At 35.6% G+C, this 20633-nt stretch overlaps 2 protein-coding genes across 3 annotated transcripts; one reads left to right on the top strand and one right to left on the bottom strand.

Moving 5' to 3' along the window:
* Window positions 1-10026: 10026 nt before the first annotated feature.
* LOC140815649 (uncharacterized) lies at window positions 10027-10731 on the bottom strand. The gene has a single exon (XM_073174724.1). The coding sequence runs from the start codon at window positions 10729-10731 to the stop codon at window positions 10027-10029; it is 705 nt and encodes a 234-aa protein (XP_073030825.1).
* Window positions 10732-14430: 3699 nt separating this feature from the next.
* Window positions 14431-19995, top strand: LOC140814835 (probable methyltransferase PMT15). 2 transcript variants are annotated; one of them, XM_073173928.1, is made up of 7 exons: window positions 14431-15290; window positions 16749-16959; window positions 17054-17351; window positions 17574-17966; window positions 18248-18325; window positions 18416-18660; window positions 19825-19995. In XM_073173928.1, exons 1-6 carry the CDS (start codon window positions 14607-14609, stop codon window positions 18657-18659), a joined length of 1908 nt encoding a protein of 635 aa, XP_073030029.1. In that variant the 5' UTR covers window positions 14431-14606; the 3' UTR covers window position 18660; window positions 19825-19995. The 2 variants fall into 2 exon arrangements, with proteins under 2 accessions (XP_073030029.1, XP_073030028.1); XM_073173927.1 differs by lacking the exon at window positions 19825-19995 and having other exon boundaries at window positions 18416-18757.
* Window positions 19996-20633: the final 638 nt, after the last annotated feature.

Genomic DNA, 20633 nt, shown 5'->3' on the forward strand with positions numbered 1-20633 from the left:
ATTTAATTAATAGTAAGCATAGATTAAGTGATGGGTTATAGCTGGAAAAATATTTTATATAGATGGTGACGTCAATATTGAAATTTCACAAATATCCCTTATTATTTTATTTTCCGTACACAAGTTAATCTAAAATTCAAAGAGAAAAAACTCATTAAAGTCCAATAAAAATATATTAACCCATGAAGTCAGCAATCAATAATTAATTCAAACTTCTCACAAACTAGGTTATTACCAAAAGCTATAAATGTTAGTGACAGTACAGTAGCTCAAATGACACGTTGAAACTATTATAGAACATTGACAATCATAATGTACAATGGTTGCAAGTAGTGCAACCAAATTTTACGTAAAAAATGTGTGTAAATCAGCGCTTCAGCATACTTGTTCTTTCCAGAACTGAGATCTTTGTAAGAGATTATATATCAGTTACATGAATTACATCATAGTTCGAGGATATGTGGAAAAAGGCTCACACCTGAGAGCAACAGCCATAAACAAGCTTCAACAGTTTAAAATATGTGATACAATGTGAAGCTATTGCTATTAGAACACATATCATAATCCACAAAGATTATTATTTAAAAGAAAGAACTTTTACTACTTAGCCAACAATATATGTTAGCAAGAAGCACATAATATCATATATTTTATGAATATAAAAATGAATGAGTACTAGAGAGACGTCGGAAATAAAAACGCGAGCTAATGTCGACCCCCCAATCATGATAAATTCCAAGTAGTCCCTCGATCATATATAACAATCAAGTGTGAGAGCACAAAATGTTTTAGAAATATAATTACTTAAATATAGACGTGTAAATAATTAAATATTTTCGATTTATTTTATTGTAAAAATAATACACTATAAAATATTAAATCAATCATGACATATTCGAAATGACCAGTACAAAACACGGTATAATGAAGGCTGGATACTCCACCGATTTGGGAAGGATGAATTTAGATGACAAGTCAGTTTTCTCAACAAGTTATAATCTCATATTTATGGAAGAATATCCGGCGAATTTATGTAGGATATCAATCAATTAATGGTAAGATCCATCTAACCTCTATATATACCATCATATAATACCATTCAACATTTCCCACCATTCATTACATTCGAAATTTTCGAAATTCTCTCTAAACTCTCCCTATAATTTTCGAAATTTTGCTCTCAAAAATTCTGTTGCAATCATCAAAATTCTGTTTCTCTCTCTGGTGCTAGAATCCGATCTCCACCGTTCAAAATATGCTTTCATATGTTTTGAATAACATATCGAAACTTCAGCCAAATCCAAGGGTAATTTTTTGTTTGTAGCCTTCGCAAGAAAACTACTCAGATTTTAGGTGGAACAGCATACCTACGGTTTTTTGTCCATAAGCAGGTTAAAACGATTTTCAAATTCGATCTTCACCGTTCATAATTTATTTGACGTACTAGTGAACGTACTGTAAAAGTTAAAGCCCGATCAAACGGATCAATAAGGAGTAAGGAATTTTATAAGGCAGGTAATTTCTCGGTATATGTACTGCTGCGTTTTTGAGGTGTCGGTTGCATGATTATTCTATGGTTTCCGAGTTCTTCACATTTTAATCCATTCTAGGGTAAGTAGGCTTATTTTAAAATATGTTAAGTACGATTTATTTCTTTTTGAAAGTTTCGGTCGAGCACCGTTGTTCTATTTCTACCCCTTCTTGATATGATTATCGTATGTTTTATGTTTTGGGCACTGTGAGGATTCAACTGATATGAGTGAGAATCCCAATATGCATGATATGTTTATGACCCTTACACAGTGGATTGTAACCGTTATATGACATCGCCCTCTTAGAGGAATAAAAATTTGGGACTGATATCAGTAAACCACGGAAAGTAGATGAATCTCAGTGCCTTGGCCAAAATTATGTTTATGATTATGATGATGACATGTTATGAGAATCATGTTATGCATGATATGATATATGGTTTTCGAAATTCATTTGTATTTGTTATGTATGTCCTCGAACAGCCTCCGCTTACTAATTCCAAATTTATTTTTATTCATAAGACATTAATTGTCAGGAGGCTTTTTCCGAATGGCCGTGTTTCCATCAACGATAATAAGCTCATAACACACAGATTTAGCTACTGCCTGAAGATCAGCACATTCCTTTTCCCGTTTAGACCATCTAAAGAGGGCCGAAATGACTAGGTAGCCTCCTGGACGAAGCAACCGATCAACTTCAAGAAATATACCGCATCTGAAAAATCACAAGTTTCCTGTGTTACTAAGAAATTTTTGGATTTATAGAACCTTTGTGCAGGAGAGTTTCTTTACAAGACTGCAATAACTTACTATAGGCAGTGAAAGGAATTAGACATCTTGAACAATGCACGAAATCAAATGAGAAATTAACCAGGAAAGGGCAGTCTACAAGTTCCTAACATTGCAATAAATGCTGGTACTCCTCTTTCAAGTGCAAATTGAATCTGAGCTTTGTGTGAATCTCTTGGAGCAAAAGGAAGAGTCAAAATGTTTTCATCATGTATCCGCCGAAACTAGCAACCTGCAATAAAAATCAAGACTACTGAAAATTTTAAAATATCATTCCCGCACCAGCCCACATCCCATATCAAGAGTCGTTCTTATAAATTACTATTAGTGACATTTTTTAGTGTCATTATAAATTAACATAGATGGCTTTTGTAAGTGTTGGTATAAATAAGTTTACATATATGACATCCAACTATTTCACTGTTAACATAAAAATACGGAAAATATAAATGTCTTTTGAAACTATTTTGTTTAACATAATAGTAAGGATTGTATGTATCAGATATAAGTGTTGTCTCGAATGTTGTAGCACAACAAGTATCGGAATAATATAACACATAAATAAATAACTAAAATTTAAAATAATACGGAGATAGTTATGCACAAGTAAACACACTTGTGCGGTGTCTCGTGACAAAATAATCACTAGAAAAGAAATCGAGTTTACAAATCCAATACTAGTGAAAAAACAAAAAACTATCATTCTTAACAAGTTTGTAAATTGAATCATAAAATATCAACAACAAAAATAACCAAAACGGCCGAAATTCGGCAGAACATTTTCTTAGTTCTCTCGTATCTCACTCGTCTCGCTTTTTTTTTTTGTGCATCAATTATTATTCAATAAAATATATGAATTTTTCGGAACCGATACCGATAAGTTCGGTATGGTATCATACCATACCGAAATTTACGGCATACCGTTAAATTCGGGATTTGCGATTTTTGTGGTAAGATAAATACAATATACAAAAATGTTCGGTATATTTTCCCACTCCTAGCTCTTACTTATATTTTTGTATGATTTTTTTTAAATATATATATATATATATATATATATATATATATATATATATATATATATATATATATATATATATATATATATCATGCATGTTGTTTAGAGAAAAAATGGACAATAATATTATCGGAAATCAATTTACCCAAGCGTTTAATTTATTAATTATAAATATCTTTTAAGTATAGCAAGATTGATGGATCCATTAAAGTAAGATCGTTGACCATTTTTTTGTTTTGTTTTGTTTTTTGCATTTAATCACCTAAAACTCAAATAATATGAAAGTACGTACATTCAATGGTACATACTCATTTTAAAGAAGAAGATCAAACATGACCTAGGGACATTTGAGCTAGGAAGGTGGAATCCAGTTACATCTTTAAAAAATAAAACAATGTATTGAGTGTTGACCTTGAATTAAATTTATCGTCTTCAATTATTATAAAATTATTATTGTTACGTTTAGATCTAATCTATCTCGTGTAATTCCGTGTATTCATGTTGGATTTGTATATTTAAACTTATCCCTCAATTCAAAAATGCACATAAAACTCATATGTATGTTACACGAGTTAAATTCGTGAGATAAATATCTGACCCGATCTATGAAAAAGTATTATTTTTATGCAAATTATTATTTTTTACCGTAGATATAGATCAGGTCGACCCGTCTTACGAATATAGATCTGTGAGACCTTCTCACGAGATATTTACTCGAAAGAATGATAAACTTTATTATTATTACACAAGAAAATTATATTTTTGTCATATGTGTTTTTCTATTTCTGATTTTGGTCATATCTGTTATAAATTTCAATTTTAATCGGATATATTATTATATTTTTTTTGAGCATATTAGTCTTTTTTAATGTGACTCTTATATGATACAAATACGACGCTGATGTGACTATGACTTGTATGGTACTAATCATCATTTTCGATGAAAAATGACGAAAACTGTCAAAAATCGAAAGATACATGATTATAACTGAAATTTGATAACACAGTTGATTAAATCGCAAAAAAAGTAAATATATAAAACCAAAAATATATTTTCCCTTATCATAAAATTAGACACTTCAGTCTTCAAAGGGCTATTCTTTGAGAAAAGGGGAAAAAAATTTGGGAGATTATAGCGGAAAAGGTTTTTCCCCCTGATTTCAACAGAGCGACGAAAACCCAAAAATGTATTTTTTGGCTTCTAGCTTTAAAACATTTTTATTCTTTAAAAAACACCTCATCTAAGTACATTTTTTTTTGTCATAAAAACTGTTTTTCCAGAAAATAAATAAATCATTTTTGCCACAAAATTTTTAATACCCTAAAAAATCAAAATGTTTTCCCTCTTTCTCTAATTTTATTGTCAGCAAATGTTACAAATAAATCCTCCTTTTGTGAAAATTATTCTAAGTTTCGCTTTATACTCAAAATATAAAAAAATCTTGATATTTTTTAACAGCATAAATACATACATATCTCCAAAAATAAAATATGGTTCATTTGAATATTCTCCAAAAATACGCTTCTTAAAATATTTGAAGTTCTTAAAATATTTTAAGAATAAATTGTCCTATTTGATAAAACATTCGAGTATGGAGAACACTCGTCAAAAGCAAAAGACGTCGTTATTGAGAAATATTTATTCACGTAAAAAATTAAATTAATCCTACCTCTTGAAGAAATTATGAAAATAATTACTGTATATAATTTTTAGTTTTATTAAATTAAAAATGGAAGCACATTGCGTTGGGTACCGTACGAGCAGGTAGGCGTCATGGACCTACGAATCACCTTTCCACTTTTAGGCGAAATTCTACTTTGATTTCATCAACCAATTGCCACGCAGTCAAAGTAACATGAAGTTTTTAAGTTGATAAAGTATCTAAACGTTTGATAAATCGTCGTAAATTCGATTTTTCATATCGATATTTTGTTGGACAAGTTTGTTATACATAATTGTCTTGTGCAGTTTATATGTTATTGTGTTAAATGTTTAATGTAAATAAAGCAATGGTTTTCCATGTTAATAGTTTAAAAATTTTAGTTCAATTTTTTTAATTAATTTGTAACTTGTTATATATATTGGTCTAATTTTACACACACAAATAGATAGATAGATATATATCTTTGACTTTGAGAAAATATGCCTAGTCATGGTTGGGTACATGCACCTCCACTTTAATTATTTTATCTTGGATACTTTTATTACGACAATATCGCAATTAATCAACCGTTAACAAGAAATTAAGAGGGGCCGGTCACTTCTAATTTGCACACTTCACTTTCCATTTTATTATATAAAATGTGATACAAAAATTATAAAAAAAAATTGTTAAGAATTTAATTCTCTTTACTTAGTAAGTTGGGGTTCTTAATTAATTTGCTTGCTCTATTTTTTTTTTTTTTTTGATTTATATCATAAGAATGTTTAAGTGAGAAACGACTCGCAATTAAATTTGTATACCATTATTTAATTAAGTTATTGTCTGGATCTCATGTATATATAGAGCTGATTGCTAGTTCCGATGGGCACACGAAGAATTGATAAAGTGGGTCATTTTTATTTATTTTTTATTTGGGGTGAAAATGAAAATTCTGAGAATGGAAAACTCATGAATTGGATCGAGAACGATGCATAACAATAAGAAAAATGGTTTTAGGGGTAGTGAAAATGATTTAAATTAATAGTTAGTTCTTGAATCTAAACCCGTGTTGTCAAATTTCGATATTACTATATTTTTCATTTTTTGGCAACTTAGTTCATTTTATCGAGTGTACTGATGTGTCAACGCAAACCGAAGGGAAGAGAAAAAGGAAGGTTGGGTATGTCGGCACAATGTCGGAAAAATAAATGAAATTGCAAAAAATAAACATAGGATTCCATTGTTGCATGTTGAAACCAGAAATCGTGAATGAAAAGAAGAGAAAATGAGGAACCAAATGTGGGGAAGTTTCCGATCATTCCATTGAATTGGGAAAAGTTTCTGGAAAAATCCAGTTACAACAAAGTAACTACCTCCTATTTATACTAATGCTAAGTAAACTCAAATACAAGAATGGAAACAAACACGCTACTCACTAAAGAAGAATTGACTCATCTTTAACACTCTCCCTCAAGCTTGATATATATTCAACATACCAAGCTTGGATAATAAATAGCAGTGTTGGCCTCTCCCTATAGCTTTTGTAAAAACATCCGCCACTTGCTCATTTGTCGGAACGTAACTTGTCTTTATGAGTTTTTCTTGAATCTTTTCTCTTACCAAATGACAATCTATTTCTATATGTTTTGTCCTTTCATGGTATAGTGGATTTGCGGCAATTTGCATTGCTGCCTTGTTATCACAGTGAAGTGTTACTGGAAGATCAAGCTGCACTCCCATATCTTTTAATATGCCAACGACCCACATAACCTCGCATGTTGTTGCAGCCATGGATCTGTATTCTGCTTCCGCTGAGGATCTAGATATAGTAGTTTGTTTCTTTGTTTTCCATGACACTAAGGATTCCCCAAACTTTATGCAATATCCTGTAACAGATTTTCTACTCATTGGACAGGTTGCCCAATCGGAATCGCAGTAGGCATCAAGCATGTATGATTTCTCTGATGACAAAAGAATTCCTAGTCCTGGTGCTCCTTTCAAATACTTTAAAACTCTGATGGCTGCATCCATGTGAGATTTCTTGGGTTTACTCATGAATTGACTTAACGCTTGAACAGCAAAGCATATGTCTGGTCTTGTAATTGTGAGATACAATAGTCTTCCTACTAATCGTCTATATTCTTCTGGATTACTCAATACTTCGTCCACAGATTCACTTTGTTTGGCACTGTCATCATACTCCTTTGTGGTTAATCTCAAGTATTGTTCCATGGGTGTATCCACAACCTTGGCTCCTGATAGTCCCGAGTCAGAGATCAATTCCAGTGCATATTTTCTTTGGTTTAGGCAGATTCCTCTCTTAGAACGGGCCACCTCTATTCCAAGAAAGTACTTCAGTTCTCCTAAATCTTTGATATGAATTTCTGCATGCAGGTGCCTTTTCAGCGCTTGAATTGATTCTTCATGATTTCCTGAAATTACAATGTCATCTACATATACCAGTAGCAAGGTAATGAACGAATCATCTTTCTTGACAAATAATGAATGGTCATGTTTCGATTGACTGAAACCAGCACCCTTCATGATGGATGCGAATTTTACATTCCATTGTCTTGAGGCTTGTTTAAGCCCATACAAGGATTTGAGTAATCGACAACACACAGATTTCTCCCCCTGATTTCCAAATCCTTGTGGAAGAGCCATGTAAATTTCTTCCTCAAGATCGCCTTGTAAAAAGGCATTGGTGACATCCATTTGGTACAAGGGCCAATTCATCATAGCAGCAACGCTTAAAAGACAGCGAACCGTGCCAATTTTAGCCACAAGAGAGAAAGTGTCATGATAGTCAATTCCAGGGAGTTGAGTGTACCCTTTGGCAACAAGTCGAGCCTTAAATCTGTCCACACTCCCGTTAGGATGATACTTAACTTTGTAATCCCATTTATTTCCAATAACAGATTTTCCAGGAGGCAAAGAGACAAGTTCCCAAGTATTATTTGCTTCTAATGCGGCAATTTCAGCATCCATAGCTGATTTCCAACGAGGATCACCAACTGCTTCATGGTAAGTGTTAGGTTCTTTAATATGGGAAATGGAAGCTAAAAAGGTTTGAAAGGATGAAGAAAGATGAGAGTAAGATATGTAATTGGCAATAGAATGCATTGAAGCAGAGGGTGACTGAATGGAAGAGCAGACATAATCCTGTGTCCAAATAGGTGGTCGAGTTAGGCGAGAAGAATGTCTAGGCTGAGGGACTGATGGTGGGATGAAGGAGGAAGGACTAGCATCAGAATGAGAAGGGGACCGATGAGGAGAAGCTGGACTATCAGGAATGGGATTATCAACAGAAGAGAGTGGAAGGAAGATTGGGTTAGGACATGCTGGTTGAGAAAAAGGGAAAATTGCTTCATGAAAAAAAACATCCCGAGAAGTGAATATTTTATCACTAGCGAGATCAAGAAGTTTGTACCCTTTTTGAGTGTTTGAGTAGCCAAGAAAGACGCATTTTGTAGCCCGAGGTGCAAATTTATGAGCCTCGAGGAAGAATAGAGGCATAACATAAACAACCAAAAACGCGAAGGTGTGAGTAGGAAGGGGGGCGATGGAATAATAGCTCAAAAGGTGTTTTGTTGGATAAGAGAGGAGTGGGTATGCGGTTGATCAAATGTACAGCGGTGAGAATGCAATCACCCCAAAATTTGGAAGGCATCGAAGCTTGAAACTTTAGTGCTCTGGCAATGTCCAAGATATGTCTGTGTTTGCGTTCAACCACTCCATTTTGTTGGGGTGTGTAAGCACAGGAACTTTGGTGGATGATGCCCAAGGAGGTAAGAAATGTAGTACATTGGGTGTTGAAGAATTCAGTGCCATTATCAGTCCTAATGACCTGAATGGGTGTGGAGAATTGGGTCCGTATGAGAGCCACAAAAGCTTTAAGCATGGACAGCGTATCTAATTTGGAATGCATCAAATAAACCCAAGTGGCTCGTGTAAAATCGTCCACAATGGTGAGAAAATATCTTTCACCATTGTAAGTTGCAGAATGAAAGGGACCCCATAAATCCATGTGAACTATTTGGAATGGATGTGTGGTGGCAGTGGATTTAGATTGAGGAAAACAAATCCTGGTTTGTTTCGATTGGGGACATATATCACAATGCGAAAATGTGAAATCATGTGACAGAAAAGGTAACAACTTCATTCTTGATAAGGAAATATGACCAAGCCGTTGGTGTCAAGTATATTCATTTAAATGGGTAGAGTTTGCAACTAAGGTATTACAACGAGAATCAGTAGAACTTGAAGGAAAAGAAGGAGAACTAACATCTTTGTAATCAAAACAGGAAGTATCTAAATGATAGAGGCCATTCTTCACTTTACCAGTCCCCATTATCTTCCCAGTGCATAGGTCCTGAAAAATACAGAAGGTGGGATGAAAAGTGATGAAACAATGATGGTCTTTTGTGAATTTGGAAACTGATAACAGGTTAAAGTGGAAGCTAGGCACATATAGCACATTATGTAGTGCAATTGTGGGAGTAATATTCACTGAGCCTATTTGTGTAACACTAGTCGTATTACCATTAGGCAGTTGGACAATCCCATTGGAACCAGCACAGGACACAACATTGTACAAGTGAGCATTTCTTCCAACCATGTGATCATTAGCTCCTGTATCAACAATCCAATCTGAGCAAGGAGATGGATGAAACATACCTGCCATATTTGCGGAGGGGAGCAAAGTGGCAGCAGGACTAGACTCCTTGTCCAGAATTTTCAAGATAGCAGCATATTGCTCTGATGTGAAGCTGAACTGAGGTACACATTTCGGAGTTGCTTCTTCATTCTCCGAAATTGTCATATTAGCTGTATGTTTTCTCGGTTTGGCCTTGTCCTGATACAGGTCTCTGTTATTATTGTAGCCAGAACCTCTCCCCTGCATTCTATTGAATTGAGGACCTTCTGGATAGCCTACTAACTTGTAGCAATTCGCTTTGGTATGTCCAGACATGTTACAGTGATCACAATGCAAGAATATTTCTTCTTTGTCTCTTGAGATGCATAAAAGGCTGCATTAGGAGCTTCACCAAGGATAGAGGCTTGTACTGAGAATTCCTCTATTAGACTCTTCTTGTGAGATGAGGGCAAATGCTTGCCCAACCGATGGTAAAGGATTCATCATCAGTATTTGACTCCTGATGTGCATATAACTCTCATTTAGCCCCATGAGAAATTGGAGAAGCTTATGCTGTTGATCATGTTCTAAGTATTTCTTGGCTGACTCACAAGAGCATGAAGGCAGAACCACGAGTGAGGAGTACTCATCCCAGAGTCGGCGCAAGCTTGAATAATAAGTAGATATAGTGTTTTGCCCTTGCGTTAATTTCCCAATCTCTCGATGCAAAGAAAAAATTCTAGAGCCATTGATTTTGTCAAAGCGTTCCTTTAGATCCGCCCATACTACCATAGCATCTGTAGAATAGACAATTGCACTGAAAATTTCCTTCGAAACGCTATTCATAATCCAAGTCAGAACGATAGCATTACACCTTTCCCATTGCAGCAGTGTATTCGAGCTCAATTCAGGTCTACTACAGCTGCCATCAATGAATGCTAACTTGTTCTTAGCTCGCAATGCTATAATCATTGCGCGACTCCAAATTCCATAATTGTCACCGCCAACCAATTGCTCAGAAATTAAATTGATACCTGGTGTGTCGGATGGAAGAATATACAGCGGATCGGAGATATCAAACACGGCTGGGGAAATTCCGGAAGCAGAAGCCATCGCAGCGGAGAAATTTTTACAGAAAGTGATCGAAAATGTACGCGATTGAATTAGAGAATCAGATCTGCAGATCAGAAGAAATGATTGGCTCTGATACCATGTTGAAACCAGAAATCGTGAATGAAAAGAAGAGAAAATGAGGAACCAAATGTGGGGAAGTTTCCGATCATTCCATTGAATTGGGAAAAGTTTCTGGAAAAATCCAGTTACAACAAAGTAACTACCTCCTATTTATACTAATGCTAAGTAAACTCAAATACAAGAATGGAAACAAACACGCTACTCACTAAAGAAGAATTGACTCATCTTTAACATTGCATGCATATACATTGATACTCACGTGAAATATAGGGTCCGATTCCAACGAGCGTCACTAGTTCAGACATGGGCTTTAAGATGACCCTGAGCCTGAAATCAAGAAAAAGACTGTTAAGAGGGGGCCAGGAGGGTGTCCTGGCGTAGCCCCTCCGACGCTCAAGTCAGTGACTGAGGATATATTGGGGGAGCAGCTAAGGGTGCTGCTGAAAACAATATTGAATGAATGAATTAACAATCAAACCTGGTATTTATAAGAGAATACCTGGGCCCTTGATGGGCCTGTCTTCTATTTGGGCTAGGGATGTGCCAGGGGTAATGGGTTCATCATGGGGTATCATACATATATATATGTGTGTGTGTGTGTGTGTGTGTGTGTGTTAATTTTGTTAATGTTTAAAGAAATGGGAGCAAACTTGGATGGGCTTGTGGATCGATTGCATGTGATCGGTTTGAAAAGCTTTACATGCATAGGTCCTCACATGGAGGACATTGAATCGTGATATGTTTTATGCATTGCCTAAGTTTCATTGCATGCCGTTAATTGATGTGAAGGACAAGATAACAAGAGTGTTGATTCTGGAGAGGTCGGTCAAGCCAAAATTCCCGATAGGTTTGGGCCTAAGGAGCCAAGATATGGAAACCCATAGATTGGAAGGTGGGAGGTCGCGGTATGACCCGAAGATTAAGGAGCTAAGCGAGCTACAATTCTAAGATAAGTAAGACTGATGTATCTGATAATGTAGTTTGTTTTTGACATGTGAATAGACCCTTCAATTATCTATCTTTGCCACAAATAGCTAATGGTCCTTGGAAGTGACATATCTTAAGGTATTGAGGTTGGCCACGAGGCGGAGTTCCCGAAAGAGCAATGTCCCAACAGAGGACAAAACAAACCATCATTGTTTTGCTGGGAGTATCTTTTAGGCTAGTGGGCTTATTCAAATTTGTAGGGGTAACCCCGGATCTAAGGTGTTGATCTCAATATTTTACCAAAATAATATATTTTCTCTGGTATAAATATCATGTTTGGTTTATGATTTGAACTAATGTGTTTTGTATTCATCTTTCAATATATATTTTTTAGTATTTGACTTGAGCGTTGGAGAAGACACGTCGGAGCACACCTTCAACCCCTTTCTAATGCTAATTCTTTGGTTTTAGGTGAACATGTCATCCAAACCTCTTAGTTTGGGTATTTGGTTCATCAAATCGACGTTATCCGGAATACTGAATCATATTTATCCGGAACATCATGTGTATTTGTATTGAGTCAAATGAAATTTGTGATTTCAAATTCAATTTATTATTTATCTATTCTAAAAATCGTTTTAGGTGCTATGTGCGGCCGACCGCCTAGAAAAAGATCTAGTCAGCCAGCCTAGGCGGCAAGACTCCTTGGCGGTTTTAGGCGGTCCTAAGTGGTTAGGGCTTTTTTTTTTTTTTGTGTGTGTTTAAAACAGTTTTTTGATATTTTATTTTAAATTAAAAATCCAATAAAAAATAAATATAATTATTTTATAGATCCATAATAAAAGCCTAACAAAAATGTGATTTGTTTGCTTTCCCTAAAAAACCGCTCAAGCACCGCCTAGCGAGGTAGTCACTCACCTACCATTTTTAGAACATTGTTGTTTATATAATTTAAACAAAGAAAATTCATCCATATATTATACATATTTCATAATCTCATTTTAAATCAAAAATATATAATCATTAAATATTTGATTAAGAGTTTAAGATTGATTAGGTTGGATCGAGTTAAATTTAAATGTAAATTACATTCTTAGCCACTAGCCATTGTAACGACAATGTCATGGCATATACTCAATCGCGCATCGCTGTTTTATAGGCCCACACTAACGCTTTCAGTCTACGATTACAACAATTAACGACTTTAAGCCAGCTAAGTGGCGATTATATACAGTCTAAGTTGTTAGCTAGTTTTGGGATAGCAACGTTTTGTTTTGATGTTGCCGACTCTGATGGGCACATTTTAGGTGAATGTGATTGTAATGTGTCATACTGTTTATTTTTAGGATCCACTTCAAAATTATTTCACAAAATCAATAGTTATAGTATAAATTAGAAAAAAACTTTTTTGTGCGCAAATTAAATTTAACTAGATGCTCCGGCATGTTCCAGATTACAGCGAACACACCTTGTCGGTGTGTCGACATCATGTTTACATCAACTTTAAAAACATTCGTTATATTTCGAGGTACATTGAGAAAACCTCTTGAACTAACGTAATAACTTGCAAACTATGTTAGTAGGTAAACTGCTCTGGGCAAACTCTGTGCAACTGTCTCGGCTCGCCCGAAAAAGTATTTGTATGGAAAATCAAACGCTCGATCATTGATCAAACACTTACATACTCCATCAACTCAAACATATCTTGCAGCATATTTTATCTATGTTAACACCAATTTACCGTCAATCTTCACTTTCTCCAAACCAAACATATAGCTGACTAGTAGCGTAGTAATATACTTCCCAGACGGAGGTATAAGATTTAATTTATGTCAGATGTATATCAGATCGGTAAATGTCACAGTCTATATATCCACATAAATGTCTAAACGAGACTAAACAATAACACGATTAGTTATACGTAATTTTATAGTTATTTTTCATTAGTCAAAAATTTGATTCACATCTGTCGTCAATTCATGAAATATGTGTATCTTATTCACCGTGGACTCTCATGCATTATGCTTGAGAACGAAATCATATGCTCTATTTGATGTTCATAATCGTGTTATACTTTGATAAAACAAACATTGTTTAAACGAACTCAGTCTTGGGTCCCTCCATGTATTTGATTGCAAAGAACGAACAAGAGCTATAAAAGAAACGATGTTACCCTTCAGCCAATCACATCTGACCATATGTATAAAACAATCATGCAAGTGTCTGACTTTACATTTTTTTTTTTTCAATTTTAATCCATTTACAATTTTAATATAATAATTTATTACTATTTTACCTCATAAAAAATTTGGTCAACGTAATACAATACAATACAATACAATAAATATATAACCTCTTTTATTTTGAGTAGATATCTTGTGATATGGTCTCTTAAATCTTTATCCGTGAGATTAACTTATTGATATTCACAATAAAAAATAATATTTTTAGCATAAAAGTAATATTTTTTAATGGATAATCCAAATAAAAGATCCGTCTCACAAAATACAACCAATGAAATCGTTTTACATAAGTTTTTATCTTTTACTTTTATATTCCCTGCCGTAAAATCTAATGCAAAGATCGTAATAAAGAATTCAAAATTTTGAACCCGGAATAAAACCCGACAAAGGAAACATTTAAGGCATAGCGCTGTTAATTCGGCATTCCTCAATATTCTTACCTTGTACATAGGAGCCTGTTCTTTCACGAGGCGCGTGTTCCCACCCCAAACCTTCCCTCTACCTTACATATTATATATACACACACACACCTATACATACACTTTGACTTCACCTTCTGCTAGATCTTCTCCTCAAATTTTATTTTCCAAGACACGGGTGGGTCGGAACCAGTTGGTGAGAAAAATGGCGATCTGTGGCACCCTAACACACTACCTTTCTACCAAAACGAAGAAAACTAATCTCTATTATATGGCTTTAATCGTCGTTCTTTGCTCCGTCTCCTATCTCGTCGGAATCTGGAAAAACAGCCGCGGGGGAATCACCTACACCACCCTCCTCCCTAGCCTTTCATGCACAAATGACCAATTCGACAAGAACCCGATTGAAACCAATATAATCACTCTCGACTTCACCGCCCACCACACGGCGGAGCTCCTCGTCCCGCTTTCTCCGGAGGCGCGTGCCACCCACATCCCTCCATGCAAAGGTGAATTGTCCGAGTACACTCCGTGCCAGGATTCTGGGAGGTCATTGAAGTTCGAGAGGGAGATGCTTGTTTACAGAGAAAGGCATTGCCCCGAGAAGAAAGAGCTGCTCAAGTGTAGAATCCCGGCGCCACACGGGTACAGGACGCCGTTCCGTTGGCCGGAGAGCAGGGACACGGTGTGGTACGCGAACGTTCCGCATAAGCATCTGACGGTGGAGAAAGCGGGACAGAATTGGGTCCGATTCGAAGGAGATCGGTTCAGATTCCCCGGTGGCGGGACTATGTTTCCACGTGGCGCCGATGCTTACATCGATGACATCGGCAAGCTGATTAATCTAAAGGATGGCTCTATCAGGACGGCGATTGATACTGGCTGTGGGGTACGTTACGTTTATATATAATCCTCCAACTTGTTCGTTTTCTTAGAATTTATATAATATTGTTTGCGTATTTAATTTTTCCACATTTTCTTTCTTGATAAGAACTAAGCAAATGTTGTCGAATATAGTTTGGTTGATTCATTATTCAGCAACCATATCTTCGTATTACGTTTTAAAATATTTGAGTTATAAAATCAAATCGAACCCAAACCTAAAATACGACTCTACTAATACGATCCAAATGAAGACGTTTCAAACATCCTCCATGCACATTTTTATGGTCGGGACCGATGAGGCTGGTAGTTCAGGAAGTTCGGAATGAAGGCGTTTTTTAGTTCACATGGTATGAAAAAGGAGATTAAGAATTTTTTTTCAATTATCCTTGAATCTGATTTTCTCATATCACATTTATAAATAATTGGAGTCTATTTTTTAATTATAACATTTCATATATGAATGGATTTCGATCAAGATAAAAAATTGTTGTGTCACGCAAAATTAGCCCATGAAATTAGCTATGCTTTGGTTAGAAAATGGGTATTGGGTGTGTGAAGGATGGAGAGAGTGAAAAATTATCTGAGTTCATTTGTTCTTATTTTTTTTGTCTATTATATAAGTGGGTTTTGCTCTATATTATTTTTAGTGGTTGGTTAATTAAAAGTTTTGAACACTTGGTGAGAAGTTAAATCAATCGAGTAAAGGTTTACATTTCTTGATTTATACTCCAAGAATGTAATTTCATTGGGGAAAGAAAAGGAAAAACTGTGAGTGAAAACAAATAAGCTACTCAATCAATGTGTTTTTTTCCTTCTCTTCATCGTTCATTTAATTTCTATCTAAAGTTTTATTTGTATTGGAATAATTTTCCCGATTGAATAAATTTGAATGGCAGTTGGGAATGACTTGATCTTGAATTTTGGTAGTCTGGAAAATTTTTTGTTATGTGCCGAATTCACAGGTAGAGTCTATTGAGTGATTGCACTTGTCTGCATGGTCCAATTCTGATTAGGTCTGTGGAGACAAATATATGTTCTACCTAATTAATTATCATCTACTCATAGGGACTAGGGCGGCAAATATCACCGCAATTGTTGTAATACCCTAATGACACTAAACCAAAACATCGATGTTATCGACGACAAAATCAGGCTTGTTAGATGATTTTTAATGTTTTTTTGTATATATGTTGAAGATCAGGAGATTACAATTAATTTGGGACCTCGACCTCGAAACATAGTCTTTTATTGGGTCACTAGGTCGCGGCTGAATATATATATTGATGTTTTGAAACCATATGAGTAGTCCTTTAAATCATCTTTATCGATATCTTACGATTCTTAGGTTGAAACTAGTTAGATGGACGCATAAATAGAATATAATTAAGGTTATTCATGTCATGTATAATAATTTTACCTACAAATATCCCTTTGTAAATTTTGCCTTTTAACATTTTTCTAGGTTGCTAGTTGGGGTGCTTATTTGCTCTCTAGAAACATTCTACCCATCTCTTTTGCACCAAAAGATACACATGAAGCACAAGTTCAATTCGCCCTTGAACGTGGAGTTCCAGCTCTCATTGGAATTTTGGCCACCGAGAGGCTCCCCTATCCTTCTCGAGCTTTCGACATAGCACATTGCTCCCGATGTCTAATCCCGTGGGGCCAATATGGTATATAACCTTTTCTTGACTAAGAAAAACTCTCTAACATTCATCATTTTATGAAAGTTTGTTGGTTCTTAACATGAACGAACTATTGGATTAGATGGACTATACTTGATTGAAGTAGACCGGATTTTACGTCCGGGTGGGTATTGGATCCTGTCCGGCCCTCCGGTTAACTGGGAGAATCATTGGAAGGGGTGGAACAGAACTAGAGAAAGCCTGAATGAAGAGCAAAATGGGATTGAGAATGTGGCAAGAAGCCTTTGTTGGAAGAAATTGGTGCAGAAAAATGATCTTGCTATTTGGCAGAAGGCCACTAATCATATGCATTGTAAATTGAATAGGAAAGTCTTTAGGAAGCCTCCCTTTTGCCAGGATCAAGATCCAGATAAAGCTTGGTAAGTACAATAAAACATATTATATACTTATTTTATACAGGTCCAGATCTTGAAATATTTGAATGCTTGTGATCCCAAAAGCTTGAGCTCTTGGAAAATTGGTCGATAATTCATCGGTCACTATTTTCATTTTCGGGCTTAGTTTTCCTATCTAGAATACACTCGGTGGCATTTTAGAGATTCTTTAGTTCATTTTCTTGATTTAGATTTGTACGAGTGCAGGTACACTAAGATGGAATCCTGTTTGACTCCCTTGGCCGACGTATCCGACATCACGGAAACATCTGGTGGACAACTAGCTAATTGGCCGGAAAGATTAACCACTGTCCCACCAAGAATCCTAAGCGGGAGCATAAAGGGTGTCACAGGAGAAATTTTTGGCAAAGACACTGAACTTTGGCAGAAGAGAGTGTCTCATTACAAGGCTGTAGATCAACAGTTGGCAGAGCCAGGAAGGTACAGAAACTTGCTTGATATGAATGCATATTTAGGAGGCTTTGCAGCAGCATTGGTCGATGATCCCGCATGGGTTATGAATGTTGTCCCTGTCGAGGCTGATGTGAATACCCTCGGAGTTATTTACGAACGTGGATTGATTGGAACTTATCAGAACTGGTGCGTGCGCTTCTCTCCCATTTGTCACACTGTGCACGAACATTTTGTAAGGCACAAAGGGCTAAAAAGTAGGAAAAGAAATAAAATCCCTGGTTACTCCGAAGCCTCTCCACTGGATCCGACACTGGTTGTCGGATAATAGCCAAGAGTGAAATTTTAAACATGCCATCCACCCTTCAACGGAGTTGTATTAGTACAGTTATCATTTGTCTCATTATCAGGCTCGACTACTCCATCGCGTTTGAGACGCCCCTAACAAAGCTAACCGATAATATTTGCAGGTGTGAAGCTATGTCAACTTATCCAAGAACATACGACTTCATCCATGCCGATTCGATATTCACACTATACAAGGATAGGTAAAACTAAAATCCAAGTCCTCGTACATAAAATGTTGCACATGACGAATAAACACAAACTGATTGCGCATCGACCCTTTTGTTTTTTAGATGCGAAATGAAAGATATTCTATTGGAAATGGATAGGATTTTACGGCCACAAGGTAGCCTGATCATACGGGACGATATCGATGTTCTAGTGAATGTTAAGAGTGTAGCAGATGGACTTCAATGGGACAGCAGAATGACTGATCACGAAGGTGGTCCTCATGTTAGGGAGAAGCTTTTGATTGCTACTAAACAATACTGGACAGCTCCTGCAACTGATAAAGAAGCAAAACAAACAGCTTCATAGGGTAAATTTAGTTTCTTTTTTTTTTCTTTTTTTTCATGTAAACACTTCTTTTTTATATAAATATATATATGTATTCAAAAAAGTTCAATTTTCTTTTTCACTGAGAATGAGGAGAGATTTATTTAATTTTTGACTACCTTGATGTTTGCAAATTGCTAATTATCTCACCTCTAATTTCTCGTTTAAAATAAACCAGAAAAAAATGAAATTAAACAAAGGATCTTAACTTCATCTCTTAAGCTCAATATAATTCAAGTGGCATCTTTAAGTTTAATAAATCAAGAAAAGTTCCAATTATCATCCAGTAAGATTTTGCATTGAATTTGAGTCAGTTTCATAGAAAAAGAATTACATAAAACATCTGCTGAGTACAGTATTTGAGATTATAAAATCCTTGTCATTGCTTCAAAATAAAACTACGTCCACAATACAATTCACTGGCAAATTAATTGGCTTAATGAATGAAAAATAAGCAAAAAATATTTAAGGAAAACTCTAAGCGACAGCATCAGAGAAAAAATCAAGTACCGAACGTGCATCAGAGACGCTGGAGCGTCCAAAAAAGGGAGCCCCAAGAGCAGCCTGGAAAATTCCAGCAGCAATGAGCGATGGGCTTCCATTCAAGGCCACCCTAGCGCCCCTAAGTTTGCCTGAAAATTCCAGGCAGAAAGGTGCGCGCTGGGGCGGCCTAAAATGGTAATCTTTTTGGCCGCCTCAATGACAACGCACTGGTTCACGAACTTGGATGTTCAGCTTCGAGTTTTTTAGGCATCCATTCATCCTAATGGTGTCTTATGATGCTTCCTTTGTGTTTTATGGACCAAAAGACACTCATATAAATGGAAAAACAACCCTTTCAGAATAATAACATTAAATAGAGATAATCAGAAAATTTGAATTTAATTTTTAGAAGAGAATTCTACAAAAATATTTGATATTGATTGTCTTCTTCTTTCTTCTAGATAAGAGAGCGTATATCATTTCATGGTTATGAAAATTGTGATTTGTAGTGCTAATATCACAAGTTAAAAGTCATTATATTTTGGAAGACGATTTCATCTCCCGTGAGCACCAAATACGAGATAAATTCGTCTTAATAACAAAGATCTATCTTGATTCGACTTAAAATTTGATAACATTTCTTTTGAGCATTGTCATCTTGCAGATATCGTGAATGGTTTATTGGAGAATTCATAACAACAATCTTAAGACGGATTTTCTTTGATTTTCAAAGCGGTTCTCCTTGATGACCCGCACATGCATAAAAGGCTTGTTCCAGTGTCCTTGTTTTTGTTTCATGAAGCCGAAGAAAAGCAAGTTGAGGAGAAGAAAGAAGAAGCCAAAGCTGAGTAATAAATTCGTGATTCTATGCAGATAGAATTTTATAATGAAACGCGCGTTGTCAGAAATTTCTGGTATGTCAATGAAGATGCTGGTAATAAATCATTTTTTGTTAACAATTACATTTTGAATACAAGATGGTGGATACACATCCTATCATAGATCAAGTCAATGAATTATATGATATAGCCACCGTGTGTGCCTTTGCTCACTCAGTGCAGGTAATTTTTGAAACTTTTCAAGTTTCCGCCATCATCGGTAAATTTCCGCTTTCGTAGAAAGATTACCAAGGAAATTAAAGCATGAGAAGAAATATATGTATTTTGATGAACTTCTTCAAGGGAACCAAACTGGGGATGAAAGTCTCAAATGAGATGATCCATTTTCTTTAGAGAATGAGGTGTGAAAAATTCGAAAGCTTTCCTGAGAGTTCCAAGATAAAACATGGACAGTTCAAGAAGAGAAAATTTTAAATTCAACGGAAATAAAAATGGTAAGAAGTGTGTGTCACGCCAAGTCATTACGCCCGACCCTGATGGAGGGTTTATTTCATCCTACCTATGTGGGCATTGTCCTCATGATAAGAGGGATGATTAAGATTTACCCATGCATATATAGGTCCCATTTTTTTTT

This window comes from Primulina eburnea, chromosome 15 (assembly GCF_022965805.1).
Source record: "Primulina eburnea isolate SZY01 chromosome 15, ASM2296580v1, whole genome shotgun sequence".
Classification (NCBI taxonomy): Eukaryota; Viridiplantae; Streptophyta; class Magnoliopsida; order Lamiales; family Gesneriaceae; genus Primulina; species Primulina eburnea.